Source organism: Clarias gariepinus, chromosome 6 (genome assembly GCF_024256425.1).
Source record: "Clarias gariepinus isolate MV-2021 ecotype Netherlands chromosome 6, CGAR_prim_01v2, whole genome shotgun sequence".
Lineage (NCBI taxonomy): Eukaryota > Metazoa > Chordata > Actinopteri > Siluriformes > Clariidae > Clarias > Clarias gariepinus.
The window spans coordinates 39,511,113-39,537,464 of NC_071105.1; the positions used below are offsets into that span (position 1 = coordinate 39,511,113).

General features: G+C 41.8%; 1 protein-coding gene across 3 annotated transcripts in view; it reads left to right on the forward strand.

Moving 5' to 3' along the window:
• The window catches only part of rptor (regulatory associated protein of MTOR, complex 1), a 92,531-nt gene extending 67,074 nt beyond the window's left edge, over positions 1–25,457 (forward strand). Inside the window, exons 26-36 of one of the 3 annotated variants that reach the window (XM_053498009.1) lie at positions 1,812–1,917; positions 4,861–4,975; positions 5,122–5,246; positions 7,466–7,567; positions 7,665–7,730; positions 19,293–19,399; positions 19,545–19,672; positions 22,255–22,341; positions 22,495–22,611; positions 24,389–24,518; positions 24,867–25,457. In XM_053498009.1, coding sequence (XP_053353984.1) covers positions 1,812–1,917; positions 4,861–4,975; positions 5,122–5,246; positions 7,466–7,567; positions 7,665–7,730; positions 19,293–19,399; positions 19,545–19,672; positions 22,255–22,341; positions 22,495–22,611; positions 24,389–24,518; positions 24,867–24,935 — 1,152 coding nt within the window. In that variant the 3' untranslated portion in view covers positions 24,936–25,457. Of the gene's footprint in view, positions 1–1,811; positions 1,918–4,860; positions 4,976–5,121; positions 5,247–7,465; positions 7,568–7,664; positions 7,731–15,063; positions 15,112–19,292; positions 19,400–19,544; positions 19,673–22,254; positions 22,342–22,494; positions 22,612–24,388; positions 24,519–24,866 lie in introns of all 3 variants that reach the window. The other 2 variants (XM_053498010.1, XM_053498012.1) reach the window with 2 other exon arrangements.
• The last annotated feature ends 895 nt before the right edge of the window (positions 25,458–26,352 follow it).

Sequence of the window (26,352 nt, forward strand, 5' to 3'; positions counted from 1 at the left end):
AGTTCTAGGGGGTATAGAACATGCTGGAATGGCGAAACAAATTTCTGTGCAGATGTAATTTTTTATTGGATATTTATAAAAATCTGTTGCAGTTTACTTTATGAGGACCTGTAGTAAGATTCTTGGGAAATGATAGATGCTTGAAAGGACTCTGAGATCATAGAGTGGTGGAAATGCAGGCGGTCTTGGCAACACAGGGAGTCGTGGGGACACAGGCATTTGGGGAATATAAAACATGCTGGATGTTGGGGAACATGGAAGGTTCTTACAATAGGTCTCTCTCAAACAATTGGCCACTTTTGGAACATTAAGTGGTGGATCCTAAAAACATGGGGTACTTGTGACGTCATTCTGAGAATGTAGGTATTTTTAAGAATATAGAACACCTTGAGACAATCAGGGGTGCTGGAAACAACTGGTCCTCAGGACAGGGCGCATTCTGGTCACGTACTGTGTCCTGGAGGACACTGTGCACATAGGAACCTAGAGAGTGCTTGGAATATGAGGTGTAGGTTGTGTGTGATCCTGGTAACACAGGAAGTGCTGGGAACATGGGGTTAATGGATGATACTCAGAGAACTGGGAACATAATGCCTGCTGGGAATACTGAAGGTTGGGGAATATAGAACACCGCAGGAGGTTCTTAGAGCAGGGCACTTAGGTGGATGTGTTCACGGGGCATTTTGGAATCACGGGATTCTGGGAATATGGGCTTTCCAAAGGATATCGAGAGTCTTGTGAAAGTTATGGGTCCTGGGAACAAAACTGGTTCTGAGTATAATGGGCATTCTGGGAACAACCGTGTCCTGGCAACTTAGGGAGTTTTGGGAATCTGGTGTGTAATGGTAGTTTTCAGGGACCTGGGAATTTCCTGGATCACAGGGGCTTCTCTGGAGGTTCTCCTGGAAAAGTTGGCACTGTTCTGGGAACATGTGGCAGTCACATGGGATTCGGGAAATACAAGGATTCTTGGGATATAGTGAGGCTTAGTCTGTGAATATATGAGGGCCTGGGAATGTAGGGATAGACTGCAGGAAGTAGGATAAGATTGTGAGAATCTGTTGATAACGGAGCATCCTGGGAACATGGCATGCTCTCGGAATACAGGATACTCAGGAATAATCGGGAATGTCAGGAATGATTGGAATCATAAACTAAGAGGACCGTTGCTAACAGTGTAACCACTGACTGTGTCAGTTAGCTTGACATCATGATGTTAAACATGTTAGCTGACTACTGTATGTCCTGTATACTTCCTTCTAGTCACATGACCATTCCCTGTTCCTTCTCTGTTGCCATGGCAACATTTCGTTCCTCAATTTTGATCCATTTTCACCTTCAGGATTTTCAGCCGAGCAACAAGCTAAAAAAAAAAAAAAGTTCTAGTTCATAGTCTTCTGCTCGAGTGAAGCCGTCAAACTCAATCTCAGAGGTCATCCTGGACCCGCTGTGTGTGTGTGTGTGTGTGTGTGTGTGTGTGTGTGTGTGTGTGTGTGTGTGTGTGTGAGACAGTAAACACAGAACACCTCTGCACGATTGCTTTTGTTCGAGTGAAGCTGCCAAACTCAGCCTTATGGGGTACTCTGTGTGTGTGTGTGTGTGTGTGTGTGTGTGTGTTTATTACTCAGGGACTTGGTATTTGTACTTGGCTCCATCATTTCATAGAACAAAAGACAAATTAAGAGACAAAAGGAAAAAATAAGAAGGAAGGGTGAACTGATACTGTCGTCTCTTGGGGGTGTGGCCAAAAAACTCTCAGCCAGTCAGGTAGATTTGTGACTTTATTACATCATAACTCTTGCTCCACCCAGATCCCTGAGGAGCACGATGTGGAGAGCCAGGTGAGGAAGGAGAGGGAGTGGAGGTTCCTGAGGAACGCCGGAGTGCGCAGACAGAGCCAACGCATCACACAGAGAGGTACACACACACACACACATAGAAAACTACACAAATGAACACACATTAACATCCATATTTTGCAGTGTTACGTAACCACACACACAATAAAGAGAGAAGTACACAACTACACACACAAACAAACAAACTACACAAATTAACATCCACGTTATGCACACACGCACAGAGGTACACAACTATACATGCACACAAAACTACACATATATCCACAGCTACACACACACACAACAACATGCACATACGCAACTACATACACATGCGCAACTACACACACAGCTGTAGATACACAACTACACAGAGAAAACTACACATCCATACACAACTAAACAAGTATATATATATATATAAAACTGACTCGTTTTCCAAAACACTCGTAAACCGAATTGAATTTTTCCATAAGAAATAATGAAAACCCAAATTATTCGTTCCACAGCCCAACAAAAAAAATACATAAAAATTATTGAAACAAAATATAAAGTTAAAATAAATCATGACATATAAGTGTTTCCGTTTGTGCGCGCAGGCGCTTTGTGTGGGTTTGTGTGTCTGTGTTTGTGTGTGTGTGTGTGTGTATGTATGTGTGTGTATGTAGTTGTGTGTGTGTGTGTGTGTGTGTGTGTGAGTGACACACAGTCTCTGTGACACGGTGTCCAATGACGTGCGCGCACACAGACACAAAGAGCAGGCTGATGCAAAGAGAGAAATTGATCTTTAACCTCTCTAATGAGACTTGCTTTTGCTTTACACATGCACAGTAGGCACACGCATACAGACACAAAATAAAATATGTTTCTCACACACACACACACACACACACACACACACACACACACACACGTGGTCACAGTGTTGGAGTAAACAGAACACGCGTGCACGGATGTTAATTATACTAGTAAGAGACCTAGCAGGGGAGAGGATTACCTATAATTCCGCAGCACAAGAGGGAGAAAAAACATTGGCTCGGTGGTGATCATGTGACGTCAAAACAAGAAGCGCATGCGTGATACAAGATACTCTGTACTCGTAAACCAAGACTTGTTCGTTTTTCAAGTCAAAATTTATTACAGATCTTTGCTCATCTTGCGGAACACTCGCTAAACCGTGTTACTCGTAATCCAAGGTTTCACTGTAAATATACACACACACACAACTAATCATTCAAAACACTGAGAATACAAAACTACACAACTGCACACACACATACAGACAGTGCAGAGACACACCCACAAAACTACACACATACACAACTACACACGCATACACAAATACACATATGCAAGTACACATGCATACACAACTACTGTGCACACACGCACACACAAATACACATATGCTTACACAACTACACATGTACACAAATACATACGCATACACAACTATACACATACGCAAAACTATATCTGCATACACAACTACACACATACACAACTGTGTACACAAAGACAACTACACACACAAAACTACATAACTACACACACAACTGCGCACACATACACACCACACATATACACACAACTAAAACATATACACGCACAACTACACAAATATATACCCAGAACTACACACACACACACAACTGCAAAAATTTAGACACTTAACCACACACACACACAACTAAATGCATACACAAATGCACACATACACTACACACATGTACACTAACATTTTTTTTTGTACACTCAAATACACATTATTTAGAGTGATGCACAATTACACACACACACACACACACAATTTCACAGAGAGACACGACTACAGTTACACAACACTGCACAATGTAATGCGCAAAACATTATGCAATACATAGTTACACCACACAAGGGAAATAGAGTGTGTGTGTGTGTGTGTGTGTGTGTGTGTGTGTGTCTGTTAGTAAGTCATAAGCTTCAAAGGCTGCAAGCTGTCGGGTTTCCCTTCTAAAGGCAGTGCAGTTTCAAACAGAATATCTAATACACACGCACACACACACACACACACACACACACACACACACACACACACGCACACACACACTGCTGATGACGTCAGAGCGGAGGCTCCCAATTCAAACGCACAGCTTTTCATCGTGTTTGTTTCATCCTTCGCTTTCTGAAAAAAACATGAACCTGACTGACCTCATTCTGTGTGTGTGTGTGTGTGTGTGTGTGTGTGTGTGTGTGTGGTGTGTGAGAGAGAGAATGGGAAGCAGGGAGAGAGAGAGAGAGAGAGATGAAAAAAGCGAGAGAAAATGACAGAGATGGACAAATGGTGGGACAAAGATAGATTTATAGAGAGCAAAGCAGGTAGAGAGAGAGAGAGAGAGAGAGATTTGGGGAAATAAAGAGACTGAGATTAAAAGACCGATAAGATGAGAGAGACTGAGATTTGGATAGAGAGAGACAGAGAAAGATGGACAGATTTGATGATAGAGAAAGACAGATTTAGAGAGACTGAGAGTGATGGACAGATTTGGAAAGAGAAATTTAGAGAAAGATATATTGAGAGGAAAAGACAGACTGAGAATGAAAGACAGATATGGTGGGAAAGAGACCGATTTACAGAAAAAGAGAGAGAGACCGATATAGGGGAGAGAGATAGAAATGGCGAGAGAGAGACAGATAGAGAGGGAAGAGAGAGAGAGACAGAATGATATGGCGAGAGATGGACAGATTTATAGAGAGAGACAGATTTAGAGAAAGAGGGGAGAGAGAGACACCAGATATGGTAAGAGGGAGAGAGAGAGATACAGATATGCCAAGAGAGTCAGATTTAGAAGGAGAAGGGGAGAGAGACGGATTTAGAAGGAGAAGGGGAGAGAGACGGATTTAGAGACAAATAGATTTAGAGAGAGACAGACAGATAAAAATAGTTTTAAACGTAATCTAACTCGGCTCTAACACAGATCATCACCTGTACTGAACCGTTTGATTGACAGTTCCCGTTTGCCCCGTCCCCTCTCTGTAGGAATCACCCGATTCGACGATCAGATCTTCATCAACAGGAACCCCGGTGTCCCCTCGGTGGTGAAGTTCCACCCGTTTAACCCCTGCATCGCCGTCGCTGATAAAGACTCCATCTGGTACACGGAACCGTTTATACATTCCCTCTTCATCACTTACTATCACTGATCATCCTCTAATAATGATTAACGTCTGTCTATGTGTGTGTGTGTGTGTGTGTGTGTGTGTGTGTGTGTGTGTGTGTGTGTGTGTGTGTGTGATGTAGTTTTTGGGACTGGGAGAAAGGCGAGAGGTTGGATTACTTCTATAACGGGAATCCCCGATACACTCGCATTACGGCCATGGAGTACCTGAACGGGCACGACTGCTCGCTCCTCCTCACCGCCACAGGTCAGCTCGCCTGTCAATCAAACTGTTGCCAAGCAACGGATACAGTGAACATAACAATATATAATCACACATATATAATCATTTTTTTCCTGTTGTTTCTGTTTTATAGTTTGGCTTTATTTAAAATATCCTTTGGGATCATGAAAGTATCTATCTGTCCATCTATCTATCCATTCATCTATCTATTCATCAATCTATATATCTATCTCTTCATCTATCTATCCATTTATCTATCTATCCATCTATCTATTTATCTATTTTTTTTGTGCTCTATTGGTCATTTTTTTATTCTTGCTTTTGATTATTCTGTGGCGGGAATTATTTTTTAATATGCCACTTTTTTTCATTTACTTCTCCATACTTCTCCATATATTTAGTGTTAGAGAAACAGACAGCAAGTAATAGATTGGGAAAAAGAGAGTACGTATAGAAAAAGAGAGACAGAAAGAAAGACTGAGAATAAGCAATACAGAGAGACAAATAGGGGGACAGATAGATTGGGAAAACAGAGGCAAAAGAAAAGACTGATAGAATAAAAAAGAGGGAGGCAAAGAGAGAGAGAGAGAGAGGCGGCTGCTAGCTTTGGAAACAGGGAAACTCATATTAGTCCTTCATCATAAAATTCATTATGTTCTTTGCACTCTTCATGCTCCTCTTTTGTATGCCCTGTCAAAGTTACCCAGATCCCCAAAACCCAGGTTTGACCAAACACACCCCATTCCCTGAGAAGGTTTCATCAGGAGGCCAACAGTACATTTACTTTGTCACAGCACTTCCAGTCAGCCAGTTCACCTTCTCATACCAGGAGAGCTGAAAAGACCTGGTATTTTTTTTCCTGATTTTTGCACCAGATCAGTCTCGGGCATTGCTCTGCCCTGCCGTTTAATTCCGAGTGTTTCCTCGTAAGGAAGACTACGAAATGGTTTTGCCAAAAGCAGGTCAACAATATTAGCCCCGTCTGCGTCTGCCATTATGCACAGCTTGCTAGCTGGCTAGTTTCCCCTTCTACGAGCTACTTTAATTATATGAACGAACTAACTTTACACTGCTGAAACAAGGCCAAAGTCAAGAACGCTATAATATTTAATTTTTTTTTTTTATTTAAAGAATGATTTGTACAAACAAAAATGGTTTATATCACCAGCGAATAATACAAAGTGCAGCAGGTCGTCGCACCACTTCACCTGCAAATCCGCATGGGACTGAACTCGAATCTCTGTAGCGCTGATGTATACTTAAGACATGCTGTCAATCAAAAAAGGGGTTCCGCCCTTTAAACAGCTCCTCCAATCATCATGCAGCAGCCCAGCGTCCTGGCCCGCCCACTACTCCATTCACTGCCAGAGAAGAAGCTGATTCTGAACGAGCTAGTCATGAAGTTGAACGCATTCTAGCGCACTTTTATTAAAACCAATTTAAATACGACAGTGCATATATGAACATTTATTTTCTGACATAGTAGAGAAAGTGGAGCTTCTCTTGTAGTCTTAGAGCGGCCGCCAGAAAGGCAGAAAGACGGATACAAGAGCTTGCGAAGGAGAGAGCTGGAGATAGACTCAGAGACACATGGAGAGAGAAACAGACAAAACAGTCAGTAGAGATTTTCCACAATAATGTTTCGAAATTTTTTTGTTTGAGTTTAAGTAATTTATAAATTAAGGTTTGTTTCTTATTTTTTTTCTTTTGGTGCCGGGATATTTTTCCTTTTCTCATGTATTATATTTTCATACATATAATATGTACAGGCTGTCTCCGACTTATAAACAGGTTCCGTTTGTAAGCCAGATTTGTTCTCAAGTCCGACAAATTAAATCTTATATGCCTTTGACACAAACATACAATCTAAAGCATACCAATCCACTTGACTAAATCTCTGTCCCCTTACCCAAAACCGTAACCACACCTAAGGAAATTTTATACATTCACTTACACACTGAGAATATTGTATATAATTGTAAATATCGGTATCTGGTGCACTGCAGTGTCTGTTTTTTTTACGATACAAAAAAAAAATTAGCTACTTCTGTGATTTGTTCGCATCTATGGATGTTCGTAGAGCTGCGGTCCGTTCATATCTGCGGAAGTCTGTAACTCGAACGTGTGTAAGTCAGGGCGACCTGTATTCTGCACCTTTTTTACCGTTTGTCTTTAATCCGTCCTAGTTGTTTTTCGGTACTAATCGATCGGCGTGTTTCTCATCTCGTCTCGTCGCCTCACAGATGACGGAGCGCTACGGATCTGGAAGAACTTTGCGGACCAGCGCAACCCCGAGATGGTGACGGCGTGGCAGGGTCTGTCGGACATGCTGCCCACCACACGAGGTGTGTAGACACACACCCACCCATAAACACCCACACACACACAGGCACGTTGTTTTTTTTGCTGATCTTGCCTCGTCTCGTCCCTCCATGCTGTCAGTGTGTGGGAAAGCGTTTTGGAATTGCAGCGTGAGTCGGGACTCTAGAGAGACCCCCGGCTGCTCGGGTATGAACCTGCAGATGGACGTTTCCTCCGTCTCTCTGTTCTTCACTGTAGAAGTCCAGCGTTCTGTTTGCCGTTGTGTCGTGTTTAGAAATCAGAATAGAAATGTCCTTGTTTCTTTTTTTTTTTTTTTTTTACTTTTTCCTTGTTCTTTCCTTTTTGTGTGTGTGTGTGTGTGTGTGTGTGTGTGTGTGAGTGTGTGTTTTACTTTCGCTTTAAAATCCTGCTTTTTTTTCCCTTTTTATCTACAGTGCAAAAAATGTGAAAAAATTTGGGTTCTGGTTTATTTTTTTATTTGTCTGTCCTTTCCAAAAAAATTTTGCTTATCCACACTTACCGGCCACTTCATTAGGTACACCTGCTCAACTGCTCGTTAAGGTGAGTTTTCGCCCACACAACCATCTCTAGGGTTCACAGGGAACCTTCGGTCAGATAAAAACAGGAACCTGAGACCTACAGGTCACATGATCTCACCAACATCGGACAGCAGAGGCCTGGGAAAAAAAAAGTCTCGATTTCTGCTGCGTAGGGTCGGAATTTGGCGTAAACAACATTACATGACATGCAGCGTCTGCGTGACGACATCACAACAAAATGGAGCAGAATCCTCAAAAAAGAAAAATTATCCAGTAGTTTGTTGAAACTACGCCACGGAAAAAGTTTTGAAGGCAAACAGGATCCAACCCCGTACCTAATAAATTGGCCGGTGAGTGTGTGTATGAGAGAGAGGGAGAGATTTTAGTCGTGTGACTCAGCCCTACGTCATACAAGCAGGTGATTTTAAATTTTTAAAGACTTCAGATTGCTAAAAATAAACTTTTCCTGTCGGTGTCATCATTTCTAGAAAAAAAAAATCGCAATCAGACTGATGTGTAGTCGCACTGCTCAGACTTTATTTAATTGGACGTTAAACATCGTTACTAGTGCAGGCGGTTTGGACACACAAGCGAATTAAAGCCAATTATATTCAATGTCTTTCTCAGACACTCTCTCTCTCTTAAAAACACACACACACACACACACACAGAGTAGTTCCTGACAGTGCTGAGTAATAAAGCAGCAGCTACTGTGATTACTGTCAACCTGAGAATCATTCTCTCTCCTCTCTCTCACACACACACACACACACACACACACCTCTAAAGTGTCACTTATTCCTGTTAAACACGCCTCGTCGTGCGAAGAGCGCTGAAATTCCTGACATCCTGAGCGATTACGTCTGATCAGTCTGATCGGAGTCGTCTATAGATAGAGGACACGCCCAGATCTCTTCTTTTAGCCTCGCCGAAATTAAACCTTACCGTCAGCGTTCGAGTCTGAGTGCACGACGCTCCTCGCTCTGTCGGTTTTCAGAAAGTTGTGGAAGTGGAATAATTTTTTTTTGGTAACTCTGATTAACGTTCACAGAAACTCAGTTGTATTTCATTACACAATTGACGCAAGGAGGAAGCCTTGAAGTGTTAAGAAAACTTACAAAACTATATTTAGGAAGATAAGAACTCTTAATCATAAAGTGAAACCATGAAGAAATCCTTTCTTTTCTGGAGCAAGTAAGAACCCTTACTTATCTGATGAACCCTTAAAGAAACATTCTTAGAATCTTTGAAACATAAATCATCCTCAAAACCCCAAAAGAACCATTATTCGAATTTAGCGATGCCTAAATATACAATAGACACTGAAAGAACTCTTAGAAGCCAAGACTTACCCTTATAGAACCCTTTAAATAACCTTTTCAGACCCCCTTGAAGAACTATTAAAGAACCTTTCTTAGAAGCAATAAACCATAATTGCTCATTTCAAAAAGAACTCTTTTAAGGCGTTGATCAATTGAAACTTTATATCAGCAGTCCTTACTTACACAGAGACTCTCAAGGAGAGGTAAGATAAATCATATAATTAATTTATGATCCTTAAAGGACGTCATAATTAACCCATTTTTATATATATTTTAATATATACACACACAAAAATAAAAAGCTTTTCCTGAGCTAATAACTCTTACTTATCTGAGGAACCCTGAAGAACCCTTGAAGAACCTTTCTTTAAAGCTATGAACCATAAATCATCCACTAAACCCATTTTAAGCAGTAGAAAACTCGTACCTTTTCCGTATCCCCATTTATGCTAAACCCATGATTTTTTTTTGTTGTTGTTGTTGCTGGCCTCTAGAACCTTCAACAAGAACTTCTGAAGAACTTCTCTGAGTAGCTATAAACCATAAATTATCCATGGAAGTCATCCAAAACCATAAGATGTGAAAAAACCTTTAATTATTAATTGAACCTTTTTTTGGAAACTGCAATTGCAACGCAAACATTAACAGAAAAAGTTTACTTAAGGAACATTTGAAGAACCTTTCTTAATTGCTCTGAACCATACATTGTTTGTGGAACCATTTTAGGAACTCAGTGACTCTTTGGAGGACATTTCAAGAACACCTTTAAAGATGCCCTCTAAGCAGGAACCCTTAATTATCCAATGATCCCATGAAGAAAACATTTTTTCCAGAGCTAGTAGCTCTTATGAACCCAGGAACCATAGATTATCAATAGAAGTCATCAAGAACCATAAGACAATGTGGAAAAGTCTTTGGTTATTTATTAAAAAAAATTCTGAAAACTGGGATTACACTGCTAAAGAACTTTTTTTTCCCATAAGCCAAGGACCCTTACTTGTCCAATGAACTGATGAGGAACCTTTCTAAGAAGAAGAGAATTCTTACTTATCCAATAAACCTTGATCAGCATTTTTCAAGTAGGCTCTAAAAGAACTTTGAAAGGACCTCATAATTAATCTGGTTTTCTGAAGCTAGAACTTTTAATCATTCAATGAACCCCTGAAGAGAACATTTTTTCTGAGGTAAAACCCATCAAATCAAACTGCTTATATCATTACCTAATGAACTGAGGAAGCTGTGACCAAGGAGTTATCCATAGAAGCCATGAGGAACCATTTTAAGTAGTGGAACCCCTTAATTATGTACTGAACCTTTAGAGAACCCCCATTTTTACAGTTAAAGAACCCTTAATTACACTGTGAGCCCTTAACAAGCCCTCAAAGAACATTTTTAATCACTATAAACAAAGTTTGTGGTAAACCAAGACCTCTTCAGGTACCCGTGAAGTCCTTAAAGAACCCTGGCCAGGTGTTTGTTGTTAAAAACACGTCGTGTGAAAGTGGGCCAGGTCCGACTTCAGATGTTTGTCTTTTCTCGAGAGGAACTGAAATCTATCTCGACGTCCAAGAAATTACGGAGCCAAATATTTTGACATAACACATGTCTCGAAGGTGCACTGTTAATATTTTGTCATTTCTTGATAACACACACACCACAGGGAATCCATAAGCCCTGTTGTTTTTGATGAAATGTAAAATTAATAACCGCAAATTCTAGATATCAAAAATGTCACTTTTAATGTGTGCGTTTGTTTTTTTGAATGTCTATCTGGGGGTATCCTCTGGGAATTTTAATATTTGAAAACACATGATTCCTTGTGTTTCATTCAAAGATTCCAGTCAGTGTTGCTTAATTGAGTTCCTGAGACTGAATCATTTGATTAATTGATTCAGTGATTCACTGATTCAAATCAGTGATTCTGTCACAAGTATTCATTCAAGGAAGTACAGTGTTTAAAAAAAACATTTTTATTTAAATCGTCCGTCTATAAGTGAATAATGAATCAGTAAAGCATTAGAATCAGTTTTAGAAATTGGTTTAAAATGAATCACTTGCAAATGATTTCAGTTGTCTGTAAACGATTCCTCGAGTCGTTTAGTGAATCTGAGAATCAAGGAATCACTTCATCAACGCAAGAAAATGAACCTGTTTAAGGATGTGTATTTAGGATTATCCTTATGGAGAACACATTAGTTATTTTTAGAAAATAATGATGTAGTGACGCGTATATTGTAGCTAAGACGACATGACGTCAGGAAGTAACTAAACTATGCTAATAACCTTAACGATTTTATTTAGATGCTGATTTAATCTAGCTTTGATTTTCAGATAGGGTTATGTGCCCCCTAGGGGCACAGACAGGATGTTACGGTAAAATTCACACACTCATCTTGCATAAAAAAGTTGGCTAATGTTAGCGTGCACAGGGTTTGTTACCTATCTGCAGAAAGTCCTGACTGATGCTCGACCTGTGTTCTGCTCTGGGTTTCTCAGGAGCTTTCCCTGCATTTGGTTTTGCTGTTTTGTGTGTTTGTAACTTGACTTTATGGAAGTGGGACATGGGACGTGGTTGATTTCATTTCAGCAGAGCTTATTTTTAATCTCTCTCTCTCTCTCTCTCTCCGCGCGGCAGTGAAGCTAACAGTGCCAGGGAATTCTGACAAGCTATTTTCTTCTCCTCGCTCTAATTTTGTCTAATTTTTTTCTCAGCAGTTAATTACAGAGTTCGTTATGACTCCTGTGTCTTAGAGCAGGGGGAGGAAGTAAACCCGACAGGACTGGAGTTAGCAACCAGGCTCACGTGGAGCAGAATGGCAAAATCACAATCACATGCTTTTTAGAAAACCTCAATCATCCAATCAAACAGGTGTAAAACTAAAAAAGGAGCCGCTAAGAAGAACCTTATTTTGGAAGCCACGACCTCTTAATTATCTACTGAATCCTTAAAGGATATTTTGAAGCGCCAACAATTCCGTAATTACCCAATTAAACTGGAAAGAACCTTTAAAGAACCTTTTTGAGGATACTAAAACACAAACAGTGACTGCTTTTATAATTATCCAATGAACTGTGGAAGCTAGGAATGCTAAAAGATATCTAACAAAGTAATTAAGAACTTTTTTTAATGTTATAGGAACTATTGAAAAAACTTTTGTAGAAGCCAACATAGAAATTAGAGCCCTTATGTATCTTAGAAACAATGAAGAACCATTACATGCCAAATAAGAACTTTTGGGTGACTGTGAACCTCAAACACCTTTTGGAGAACTTTGTTGAAAGCCATGACTGTTTAATTTTTCAGTCAAGTCTTATTGAACAATTTTTAGAACCACTTTAAAGAAGAGAATGCTTAATTTAGCTAGAAAACATATTTAAAGTCATATAAAACCCTAGACGTGTGCAATTAAACATTTGAGGACTCATGAAGAACCCCTTTAAGAAGCTGTGAACCCTTAATTATCCAATGAACCATTGACAACCCTTTTTGGAAGCTAAAGAATCATTACATATTAAACAAATTCCTGAAGAACACCTTCTTCATATGTCATCCCTTAATTACCTACCCAAGGAACCATGAAGAAACTTTGTTAAAGCCAACAGAGAAACCATTTTAGCCCTTAATTGTACCAGCTCTGAAAAGTTTAAGCCCTTAATTATTTAAGGATCATTAATGAACCATTCCCTGTCAACTAAGAACTTGGGAACCCTTAAAGAACTGAAGCCATGACTGTTTAGTTTTTCAGTGAAACCTTAAAGAACCATTATAAAGCCATTTTGGGGTGGGATAATGAGTAATTATGCAAGAAACACTTAAAGAACCATTTTTTGTTAAGCTTCTACGTACCCATTCAGCCCCCAAAGCTCTTGGAAGAATGTGTTCTTTAAAGGCATCGCTGTTTTTCTAATTTAGCCTTAAATAACCATGTCGGAACTGTTTTGAAGACCAAGAATGCTTAAGAAATCCTTGAAGACTGCTTATTTATAAACTACAACCCCTTAATTTTACAATAAATCCTTCCAGAATGCACGAAGAACCATTTTTTAGAAGCTATGAACTCTTGAATATTCAACGAATTTTTCAAGAACTCTTCTGGAGGCTTATACCCATATTATCAAACTGCTCATATCATTATCCAATGAACTGTAGAAGCTAAGAACCATTACATGTCTAACAAATTCTTGAAGAACACCTTCTTGGTATATTCTGTCAGCACATAATTATCCAAGGGACCATGAAGAAACTTTGTAGAAGCCAACAGAAAAGCAAGTTTTGAGCCCTTAATTATCCAAGGAACCTTGAAGAACCATAACTTGTAATATATGAACTCTGAAACCCCTAAAGAGCTCTTGATGAACCATAAAGAACCATTTTGGAAAATTAAAATGCTTAATCACATAAGGAACCCATAAAGAACTGTTTCTTCCTAACTTTGAACCTTTGGCTAACTATTCAGCCCTTGAAGCTCTTGGAAGAATAATTGTTTACTTTTTCCAATGAAGCCTTGAGGAAACATGTTTGAACCGTTTTGAAGACCAAGAATTATTAAGGAATCCTTGAAGAACCATTCTAGAAGAATTTTGAAGAATAATAATGATTAATTATGCAAAGAACCCCCCAAAAAACCCTATGTTTGGAAGTTACAAACCCAGAATTATATAAAAAAAAAAAACAACCAGCCAAGACACCTTCATTAGAAACTCCTAGAACTTTTTGACAGTGGAAGAAAAACAATCTCTTCTTCTTCTGCTTCTTTTTCTGGCACGGCGTGTGTCAGAGGAAGCAGGTGTCAGTCGCCGCTCTCGCGGTTCTGCAGCTGTCACTCGTCAGGGGCGAGTCGGAGAGCAGGTGGAAATGAGATGCGACCAGAATTACGCAGGAAGAGAGAACAGTCGATAGTTTCCTCGGTCACACCTCTACACTCTCAGTGTGTAGCTGAGCTTCTTCACGAGTCGTGACTTGTGCATTAATAACACACGTGTTCAGGATCAGGACTCTGTACACACACACACACACACACACACACACATATACAGAGACAGAGAGTCGCTTAGGCGTGTGTACAGCTCTAGCCGCAGGCTTTCGAGAGAACTAGTTTTAAATTCATGGAGAAGTTTCCAGCAGCAAGAGAGAGAGAGAGAGACAAAGAGGGAGAAAAAGACAAGGATGGAGAGAGAGAGGAAGCTCTGACATTGTCTCAGCAACTCTTTAATTGGCTGATGTCATGCTGGGAAACCACAGTCTTATTCCTACTTCCACTTCCACTTCTCTCGTGTGTGTGCGCGCGTGTGTTCGTTTTTGTGCCCGCTCATGGGGTGATGCAGTAAAGTTCCCTGGCTGGTGGATTGACCTGCCCCTGCTTCTCTCCTTCTTTGTCTCTCTCTCTCTCTCTCTTTGTCTCTCTCTCTCTCTCTCTTTCTCTCTCTCTGCCTCTTTCTGTGTTTCCGTCTGTGCATCTTTCCCTGCGTCCTTGTCCCTCTTTCTCTCTCTCTTTCTTCTCTTTCCCCTCGCTTTGCTTCTCTCCCTTCTTTTGTTTCTCCCGCTGCATTTTACCCCTCTGTCCTTCTCTCTCTTTTTCTTTTCTCTCATTTCCTCTTGGTCTCTCTTTGTTTCTCTTTCTGTCTCCCTCTCTCTCTCTTTCTCTCTCTCTCTCACAGGTTTAGCTCGGCGGGTTTCAATCTATCTTGACAGAAGTAAGCAGGGAGGTGAGTGCTTCTCTCTCTCTCTCTCTCTCTCTCTCTCTCTCTCTCTCTCTCTGTCTTACTTTCATCCCGTCATGGCTCCTCCCCCCCCACCCATCCCTCATTCTCCTGCTCTCTTTGCGGCTTATTAGAGAATCACTAATCATGCTCTTGTAGTGATTCTGCCCTGTAGTAAGTAAGTCTCTTCCTTTTTCTCTCTTTCTCTTACACACATACACACACACACACACACACACACACACACTCGTTGTCAGTGTATTGTGTGTGTTACTTTTTGTACCACAGTAATTCCACAAACAGTATATTATGTTAAAGCTAAATCTCCATCAACTCAGTGAATCAGCGAATCAACCAATCAATGAATCAGTGAATCAGTTATATAATGAGTTATGAATCATTAATCAGTGCATACATACAGTACATACGAGCGAGACCAATCAGTGATCTAACTGTAATCAATATAATTGAATGATTGATTATTCATGCTGAATCATTTATAAATCTTACCCAGCCCTTGACAAATGACTCATGATTCAGCACTAACTCGTGAATCATTTATCTGATCATTTATTTGATTCACGGAATTAGAGAATCACTAATAAAGAGTCGCAGATAGATTTAATTTATCTATGTTGAAGAATAATAGAGAGCGAAGCGACGTAACATGATAAAAGCGTCTTTTTTGTGTAGTATATACATTATATTGTCAGAAGTAATCACTCCCCCATCCAAATCATTGAATTCAAGTGTTTTAATCACTTCCATGGTTACAGGTGCATAAAATCACGCACCTACAGTAGGCATGCAGACCACTCTTACACACACGTGTGAAAGAACGGATCACTCTCAGAAGCTCAGTAAATTCCAGCATGGTACCGTGATAGGACGCCCCCCTGTGTAATAGGTCCAGTAGGGAAATTTCCTCTAAACACTAAATATTCCACAGTTAACTGTTAGTGGTATCATAACAAAGTGGAAGCGATTGGGAACAACAGCAACTCAACCACGGAGTGTCACAGGGCGGGGTCAGCGGATGCTGAGACACACAGTGCACAGAGGTCAACAGCTTTCTGCAGAGTCAATAGCTACAGACCTCCAAACTTCATGTGGCCTTCAGATTAGCTCAAGGACATTGTGTAAAAAGCTTCATGGAGTGGGTTTCCATGGTCGAGCTGCTGCATCCGAGCCTTATATCACCAAGTGCGATGCAAAGCTTCGGATGCAGTGGTGTAAAGCACGACGCCACTGGACTCTAGAGCAGCGGAGGCGTGTTCTCTGGAGCGACGAATCACGCTTCTCTGTCTGGCAATCTGATGAACGAGTTTGGGTTTGGCGGTTGCCAGGAGTACGGTACTTGTCTGACTGCATTGTGCCAAGTGTAAAGTTTGGTGGAGGGGTAGGGATTATAAAAGGAACTCTTAATGCTTCAGCATACCAAGACTTTTTAAACAATCTCATGCTCCCAGCTTTGTGTGAACAGTTTGGGGACGGCCTCTTCCAGTTCCAACATGGTCCAGGCGAGGTCCATAAAGACATGGATGAGAGAGTTTGACTGGCCTGCACAGAGTCATGACATCAATTTGATAGAACACCTTTGGGATGGCTTAGGGCGGAGACTGCGAGCCACACCCTCTCGTCCAACATCGGTGTTTGACCTCACAAATACGCTTCTGAATGAACGGTCAAAAATGGTTCCCATAAACACACTTCTAAACCTTGTGGAAAGCCTTCACAGAAGAGTTGAAGCTGTTAGGCCTTGTTCACACGGGCGTGAATCAAAAATCAAGCATTTATTTGTGTTCGTAGCGTCCGGTGAGCGCGGATCAAGCGGCGAGTGTTTTCTACACATAGGAGTCAATGAGAGTGTTCACACAGGCTTTGGTGACGTGCGTTTGTCCAGCTGCGCGTTTATACGGCATTAAAAAAACATTGCATGCAGCTTTTTCTTGCTGTTTAAAACCCAACGAACCAAGGAAACCACTTCTAGTGTGTTTTCTTCACGTTCATTTTATGCTTCGGAGGACCCGATATATCACATGATCCTACATGCTATATATAGGTAAATGCGGAAAAAGGCAAAATAAAATAAAACAAATTGTTGAAAAACATACGCAGAAATTTTCGCATTTTTTCATGAACCACAAAAAAACTTCCTTTAATCCGACGTTGTGCAGTCAGAGAGTGAACCCGGTAGCGGCGGGCTTTCATATCCAGTTCCCGACACACTGCACCCACAGGTTAACACACACACTACAATTTGGGCTGCAGGCTGACGTTAGACAGAGACAAACGAACGCCAGTGTAGAAGTCAATCAAGCGCCACTACAAAACACAACATAAACGTTGTCAGTGTATTGTTTGTGTGTTACTTTTTGTACCACAGTAATTCCACACACAGTATATTATGTTAAAGCTAAGTCTCCATCAACTCAGTGAATCAGCGAATCAACCAATAAATGAATCAGTGAATCAGTTATATAATGAGTTATGAATCATTAATCAGTGCATACATACAGTACATATGAGGACGTTCAGAGCAAGTTCGTTTATCCAAAAATTTTACGCCCGAACTTGTGAACAAGGCCTTATAAATGCAAAGTGGGCGGGGCCAACCTCATTTTAGACCCTATGGATTAAAAATTCCATGTTGCTTAAGTCCATATGCATGCGGAGGCAGGCGAGCGAATACTTTTGATATAAACATGTATGTTAGTGATGTCAATCGATTAAAAATGTTAAGTTAAAATCTCTCAAATGTGACCGGCACTGCTGCAGTCCCTGAGTGGCACAGGGTGTGGCGACGGGCGGGGCTCGAACCTGAATCCTCAAATCAGAAACTCAGCAACCTAGAGCCTTATCCGTCTGACCCACCGCTTCCACAGCTTTCATTTAATCTTTATTCCAAGAATATTTCTCCTTAAAGGTCACTCGAGCACGGAACCTAAATAAAAAAAAATATTTTTATAATGAATAACTATTAATTAATCGCTCTTTACAACCGCATGGCATCTCAAGACCACAGAACATCAAAGCGTGTGGTGGATGAGCTACAGCAGCAGAGGAGCACATCAGGTTCTGCCTCTCTCTCAGCCAAGAACACGTCTCGAGGTTCTCATGGATACGGATTTACCCGAGCTGGCCACAAATCTGAATCAATGAGCAGGTGGTGTTCTGTACTGTCTGTGTAAAACAAATTACACTCTAGATTAAGTCCAGATTTCTGTAAAAAAAAAAAAAAAAAAAAATCAAATGCTTGATTGATGGACTAGTTGGTGTGGAACATGTTCAGGAGGAAATAAATAAATATAGACAAATTGTCCTTTACACATGTCTACACTCTCTGCGCACATCATTCATTATGCAGGTAGTGTGTGTGTGTGTGTGTGTGAGAGAGAAAGAGAAACAGTAGTAGTACGTAGTGTTAATATAGTCATTAGTCTGGCTTTATTAATGAAGCAGGACTCTTAAAATAAGTGATGATGTGTAGTAGAGCATTGATGTTTGAGAGGAAACCCTTCGTTTAGATGTGTGTGTGTGTGTGTGTGTGTGTGTGTGTGTGTGTGGTTTTATTCGGTTTTACATTTTTGCTCTTTTGACTGACAGCGAAAGTTTTGAAACTAGGGCAGCCAGCCTCCGAGTCCAGCCTAGAAAACTGGGTCCTGATACGCTTGGGGTTTGTTGTGTGTGTGTGTGTGTGTGTGTGTGTGTGTGTGTGTGCGTGCGTGCGTGTGTGTGTGTGTGTGTCTTGTAACTGATCATTGCTGTCGAGGTGCACAGAGAGGAACCAAGAAATATAAACATGCGTCATGAGTCTGCACGCACCCCATTGGCCGAAACCCCAAATCTTCATCTGATTCAGTGAATCAATTATTAAACGATTCGTGAATCATTAATCCATGATTCAGTAGATCAGCAATTCTGTTCTATGATGTCAGTGAGTAAGTGATTCCCTGATTTAAGATTCATTGATTAATCAAGTGATTCATTCCTTGAATTGGAGAATCTGTGATGCGTCTTATGCGGACTGATTAATTGGATCAGTGAATCAAGGAGTCGAATGAATCAGTGAACAGAAAAGTTAAGGCGAGTGGGATGGATGTGTGTGTTGAGTAGTGGGTGTGTTGTAGGCGAGTTGAATGTGTTGGATTTGAGAGTTCCGCACAAACTGTGTGTGTGTGTTTAAGGTGCTGGAATGGTGGTGGACTGGGAACAACAGAACGGGCTTCTTATGACATCTGGAGATGTTCGAGTCATACGGATTTGGGACACAGAAAGGGAGATGAAGGTCCAGGTAATTTAAACACACACACACACACACACACACACACACACACACACACACACACTTATTAAATTATTGTAAATATTCAAACTGAACTGACCACTGCTACGTTTGTGTGTGTGTGTGTGTGTGTGTCTGTGTGTCCACCATGCAGGACATCCCGACAGGAGCAGACAGCTGTGTGACGAGTGTGTCATGTGACCCGCAGCGCTCCCTAGTGTTAGCCGGCCTCGGGGACGGATCAGTGCGTGTGTATGACCGACGGATGGCTCCCAATGACTGGTGAGTCTCAAACACACACACACACACACACACGCACGCTCTCACATCATATACAGTGCCTTACAAAAGTATTTATACACCATTTTATAAACTGCTTATCTTTTTTTTTCCACTTTGTTTTGGTCTATCACATAAAATCCCAATAAAATACCTTAGTAGCGCATGTTTATTGTACAAACGTGTACCAGATACAGATATTTACAATTATATACAATATTTTCAGTTGTGTAAGTGAATGTATTAAATGTCTAAAGTCCAGTATATTGTTGGTGTGTGTGTGTGTGTGTATGTGAGATGGGGGAGTGTGAGAGAAATAAGACAGTTTTTTTTTTTTTTAAATCCTTAACAAATCAGAGTCCACAGTCCAATACAGTGGAAAAAAGCTCTGAGACAAAATGGTGTCCGGGATTCCCCTCACAATTTAAAGGCGTAGAGACCATTTCACGTCCTTAGGCACAGTTACAGTTTTGGGCCACATGATGGCAGTGTAGGAAAGGGGACAGAGATGTAGTCAAGTGGATTGGCTTTACTTTGTATATTTGTGGTAAAGGTGTATAAGACTCACTTTGTCAGACTTGAGAACAAATCTGGCTTACGAACGTGCTCTTGAACAGAACTCGTTCATAAGTCGAGGACTACCTGTACATTTGTGGTTGTTACTTAAAAAAATGATGAAAAGTTCAAGGGGTATGAATACTTTTGCAAGGCACTATGGAATTGTTTTCTGATTAAATAAATCCACTTAAAGATTAACTAAAGTCAGTTATTAAAGAAAAAAAAAATTATAAAAAAGATTCTTTTGAATTAAGTCCAGTGTTGAATTTGATTCTTTTTTTTTTTGTTTTAATAAAAGCATCGTGTGATTCTTTTATTCACGTCTGTGTGTGAATCAGTTAAATGATTTAATTGAGTCATTTATCACTAAATTTGATTCTCTTGTTTGCAGTGAATTGAATCAGTATAAAGATTTAAATGAGTCAAATGTGATTCAGTACAGTAAGTGACAGTGATTCCCTCTGTTAGCTGATTAAGGAACTAAATGTATCAGAGAGGAGACAATTAAAACAGCATTGTGTCATCTGTGACTGACACACACACACACACACACACACACACACACACCTTGTCTTATGTGGTGCCGCTTCCCAGATTCAAACACACCCCTATTTATTTCGGGCAGAACTGTGCGCGCGCATGTGTGTGTACTACAGAGGGGAGTACCACAGTTAGTCTCAAACACACACACACACACACACACACACACACACACCTTGAGAAAACAAGGTGATGAAGCTGTAAAGTGTTCTATGAATAATTAATGAATGCTAATTATGCGCCGAATCTCCCCCAAGGCTGCGCAGTTACACACCTGGAACTGTCTCACTGCGTTACACCGCGGTAACGTCTTTCCCCCTCTCTCTCTCTTCCTCCCTTCCTCTCCCTCTCTCTCTCCCTCTCTCTCTCCCCCCCTCCCTCCCTCTCTCTCTCTCTCTCTCTCTCTCTTCCTCCCTCTCTCTCTCCCTCTCCATCTTTTATTGCTTTTCCCCCTCTCTCTTGCACTTGTCCCTGTCTCTATACTTTCTATGTCTGTCTCATGTCATAACTGTCTCTCTACATTACCTCTGTCTGTCTCACCTTTCTCTCCCTCACCTCACTCTATCACTCTGTCTACATCGAAGCACTCTGTCTTCGTGTCTCACTTTATTTCTTGAAGTTGTCTCTGCCTTACCTCTCTTCTTTTTCTGTCTCACTTCTCCTTCTTGTTCACCTGTCTCATCTCTCTCTCTGTCTCTCTTTCATCTCATTTCCACCTCTCCTTTCATGTTCTTGTTTTTTTTCTCGTGGTTATCCTCATATGTCTCCCTCTTTCTCAGAGTCAGCTAGTGCTTTTATTCCTCTTTTATTGTTATTTAATCATTTCTTACTCTTTGTTCTTTTCTTTTTTTCCTTTCACATTGTCCCTCCCTCTCTCTCTTTCTTTTCCTGCACCTCTCATTTTCTCACCTCATCCCACCACTATCCATTTTCCATCTCTTTTTGTCTCTCTCCCCCCCAGCTTTGTCTTCCCTCTCTGTCTTCAAATTATCCTTTTCTTTCTTGTTTTTTTTTAACTCTGTGTATCATCACATTATTCTCTCTCTCTCTCTCTCTCTGTCTCTCCCTCCCTCTCTCTGTCTCTCTCTCTCCCTCTCTCTGTCTCTCTCTGTCTCTCTGTCTGGATCACTTGTTTCAGCCCTCACACTCCGTTCTTTTCGTGTTTGGAAGACGATAACTCCTCATGCGGACCCTGTGTCTGTAATAAACTCTCTCACACACACACACACACACACACACACACACATCCATCTTTGTGTCTGTTCCCACACTGCAGTCTTTCTCTTTGTGATTATTTAATCTAACACCTATTACTGAACACCAACACTGTGGCATTGTGGGTAGGATTTGTGTACAGTGGTCTTGAAGCTCCCCCTAGTGGCTGACGTGTGTTATTGTGCTCTTTGTATCTGTGATTGTAATATCTACTAAACATTGACTTCTCTGTGTGTCTGTGTGTGTGTGTGTGTGTGTGTGTGTGTGTGTAGTCGTGTGATGACGTATCGGGAGCACGGTGCGTGGGTGGTGAAGGCTCACCTGCAGAGAGAGACAGACGGACACATTATCAGTGTTAGGTAACACACACACACACACACTGAGACATTCAGACATCAAAACAACTGCAGGTGTCATATTTAATGTGTGCGCGTGTGTGTGCGCATATGTGCGCGCATGTGTATGTGTGTGTGTGTATGTGCGCGTGCGCGTGTGTGTGTGTGCTCGTGCAGTGTAAATGGAGACGTGCGCTTCTTTGACCCCCGGCTGCCCGACTCCATCAACGTTCTACAGACTGTGAAGGGACTGACGGCGCTCGACATCCACCCGCAGGCCAACCTGTTCGCCTGGTCAGTGCACATCACACACTCCCTAAATTAGTGCACTAGATAGGGAACGGGGCGAGGTGTAGAACACTACATAGGGAATGGGGCAAGGTGTATAACACTACATAGGGAACGGGGCGAGGTGTAGAACGCTACATAGGGAACGGGGCGAGGTGTAGAACGCTACATAGGGAACGGGCGAGGTGTAGAACGCTACATAGGGAACGGGGCGAGGTGTAGAACACTACATAGGGAACGGGGCGAGGTGTATAACACTACATAGGGAACGGGGCTCAGTTCAGAACACTACATAGGGAACGGGGCAAGGTTCAGAACACTACATAGGGAACGGAGCGAGGTGTAGAACGCTACATAGGGAACGGGGCGAGGTGTAGAACACTACATAGGAAACGGGACTAAGTTCAGAACACTACATAGGGAACGGGGCAAGGTTCAGAACACTACATAGGGAACGGGGCGAGGTGTAGAACACTACATAGGGAACGGGGCGAGGTGTAGAACACTACATAGGGAACGGAGCGTGGGTTAGAATGCTACATAGGGAGCGGGTTCAGAACACTACATAGGGAGCGGGTTTAGAACACTACATAGGGAGCGGGTTTAGAACACTACATAGGGAGGAGCCATGAATTCTTCAAGTGACAGTGAGAAAAAAAGAAGGTCTAGCCTAGGCCAAGAAGTGGGCGGAGTCTTGTAACGGATAACAGGGAACGGGGCGAGGTGTAGAACACTACATAGGGAACGGGACTAAGTTCAGAACACTACATAGGGAGCGGGTTTAGAACACTACATAGGGAGCGGGTTTAGAACACTACATAGGGAGCGGGTTTAGAACACTACATTTGGAGCGGGTTTAGAACACTACATAGGGAGCGGGTTTAGAACACTACATAGGGAGCGGGTTTAGAACACTACATAGGGAGCGGGTTTAGAACACTAAATAGGGAGCGGGTTTAGAACACTACATAGGGAGCGGGTTTAGAACACTACATAGGGAGCGGGTTTAGAACACTACATTTGGAGCGGGTTTAGAACACTACATTTGGAGCGGGTTTAGAACACTACATAGGGAGCGGGTTTAGAACACTACATAGGGAGCGGGTTTAGAACACTACATAGGGAGCGGGTTTAGAACACTACATAGGGAGCGGGTTTAGAACACTACATAGGGAGCGGGTTTAGAACACTACATAGGGAGCGGGTTTAGAACACTACATAGGGAGCGGGTTTAGAACACTACATAGGTAGCGGGTTTAGAACACTACAAAGGGAGGTGTGTGTGTGTAATGTGTTATTGTCGCGTATATGTGGTTTTTCTAATTATTTTTCATGCAGTGCATCAGTACCGTCTTTAACGCGTCCTCGTCCCCTCACTCTTCGAGACACGACGGAGGGAGAGCTTAAAGTGTGAAGGAACACGCGAGGAACAAATTGACTAGTTGTTATATTATTATCTATTATATTATTGTAGTATTATACTCTTCATGGCCCTTTAAAATTAACCCCCAAAGGATGAAGAACTTGCTTGCACCTCTACCTCACAAGCAGCAGAGGGCGCTAAATAAATATCGCACCTCACTCCTTAAAGTTTGGCGAAGACGCTTCAACCGAAGTGGGACGTCTGCAGGGCGTGTTAAAGCAGTACTGGTGTTTTTTTTTTTTTTTTTTTTTCCTACATAGGGAACGGGTTTAGAACACTACATAGGGAACGGGGCGAGGTAGTAAATTTCTCCCCCCTCCCTTGCCCCTCCCCTCCCCCTCTTGTCCCTCCCCCCCACAGTGGTTCTATGAATCAGTTCATCGCGGTGTATAACTCCAGTGGTGATGTCATCAGTAACATTAAATACTACGATGGCTTCATGGGGCAGAGGATCGGCGCCATCAGCTGCTTAGCTTTCCACCCGTACTGGGTAAGTAATTATACACACACACACACACACACACACAGAATCCATGTTCACATTTAATACAAACTTTATTGATTAATTAACATAATGTTAGTGTTAACGACAAGATAAATAACAAAACTCTTCTTCATTTCTCTGGTTGTCTCTTTTTCTCTCTCTCTCTCTGTCCATAATATTTTGTTATTTATCCTGTCTCACTCTCCCTATCTCCCCTAATCTCTTTATCTCCCCCTCTGTACGTCTCTCTCTCTCTCTCTCTGTCTCTCTGTCTCTCTGTCCATTACTGACATCTCGTCTCCTTCCATCTCACTCTCCCTGTCTGTCTCACCTCATCTCTCTCTCTCTCTTTAGCCGCACCTGGCCGTGGGAAGTAACGACTACTACATGTCCATCTACTCAGCGGACAAAAGACTGAGATAACACCATGACCTCTGACCTTTTGACCTTACAGTGCCCTACGTGCATGGGGCGGGGATGTAAATGACTTCCTGTACATATGCAACTATCACCATGAATGTTTAGTGAAGGCTGCTGAACTCTCACAGTCACTATTGGAATAACAACAGTAATAATAGAGTCATTATTATTATTATTATTATTATTATTTTGGAGTTCTTGATTGTAGACTTGGCTGTGCTGAGCAGTGTGTATATTTAAACTGCAATTATCAAAAACAGATGCGTATATTTTACAGATTAGTGAAAGAGGCAGTGAGCGACGCCTCTCTTTGGAGTCTAAAAGGAAAAAGGGGGCGGGGCCTGGGGTGGGTGGTTGTGTGGGTGTGGTTATGGGACGTGCCCGCAGCAGGGTTGTTTAAGAATGCATTATACTGAGATTGGGGGGGAAGTGGGTGGAGTCTTGCTGTTAAATACATTAAGCAATGTGGGAGGAGCCATGAATTCTTCAAGTGACAGTGAGACTTAAAAAAAAAAAAAAAAACAAGGTCTAGCCTAGGCCAAGAAGTGGGCGGAATCTTGTAACGGATAACATTATTACATGACGGAGGGGGGAGGGCGGCTGTAGGGGTGGAGTCTCAGACCAGGGGGCGGGATCTAGGAGTGACGCATTATTAAAGAAGGGGGCGTTGATTATGAATGGGTGTCCAGACCCCTGAACGTGGGTGGAGTCACACTGTTAATGCAGTATGAGATTAGGTGTCTGCAAAGGGGTGGAGTCATGAGCTGGAGGTGGGAGGGGTCACGCTGTTAACGCCTTATCAGATTACGTGTCTTAACCAGCTTTGGAGTTTTCTGCATTATGCGAGAGGAGGTGATGAAAAGGGGCGGAGTCTTGGAGCCAGGTCTTTAATGTTAATGCATTATATGAGAGAGTGTGTAGCTCAGAGGTGGGCGGTACCTGTGCGGAACCTACATACCTACCAGACACACACACACACACACGCATTGTTTATTTATGTGCTGACGAGTCGCGGTTCACGATATGACCATTCTGTAACCAGGTTTTGACTTTTTGACCTTTAGGATGAGCGATGTTAAACTGCTAAAAGCACCGTTGTCTCTCCCTGACCGTGTGCATGCATCGGCCAAAAATCAAGTTTATCTGGATGGTTTTGTTTTTGAGTGAGAATCTTATTTAAACCCCCAAAGTAACGTCTGTAACTGATGCTACCGCGAGCCGCGATAAAGAGTCTGACGATCACGGCGACGTCGTCAGCACATTCCTCATCCCACCGCCGGGACATCGTACTTCACTCTAATCTAATGGATTATTTTTCAATACACTGATTTCCTCGAACACTCGTGAACACTGTTGGGGGGGAAAATACAAAACAACTCGATGTTTTTATCTGTGATACAGGGTTTAGATCTTTTTTCAT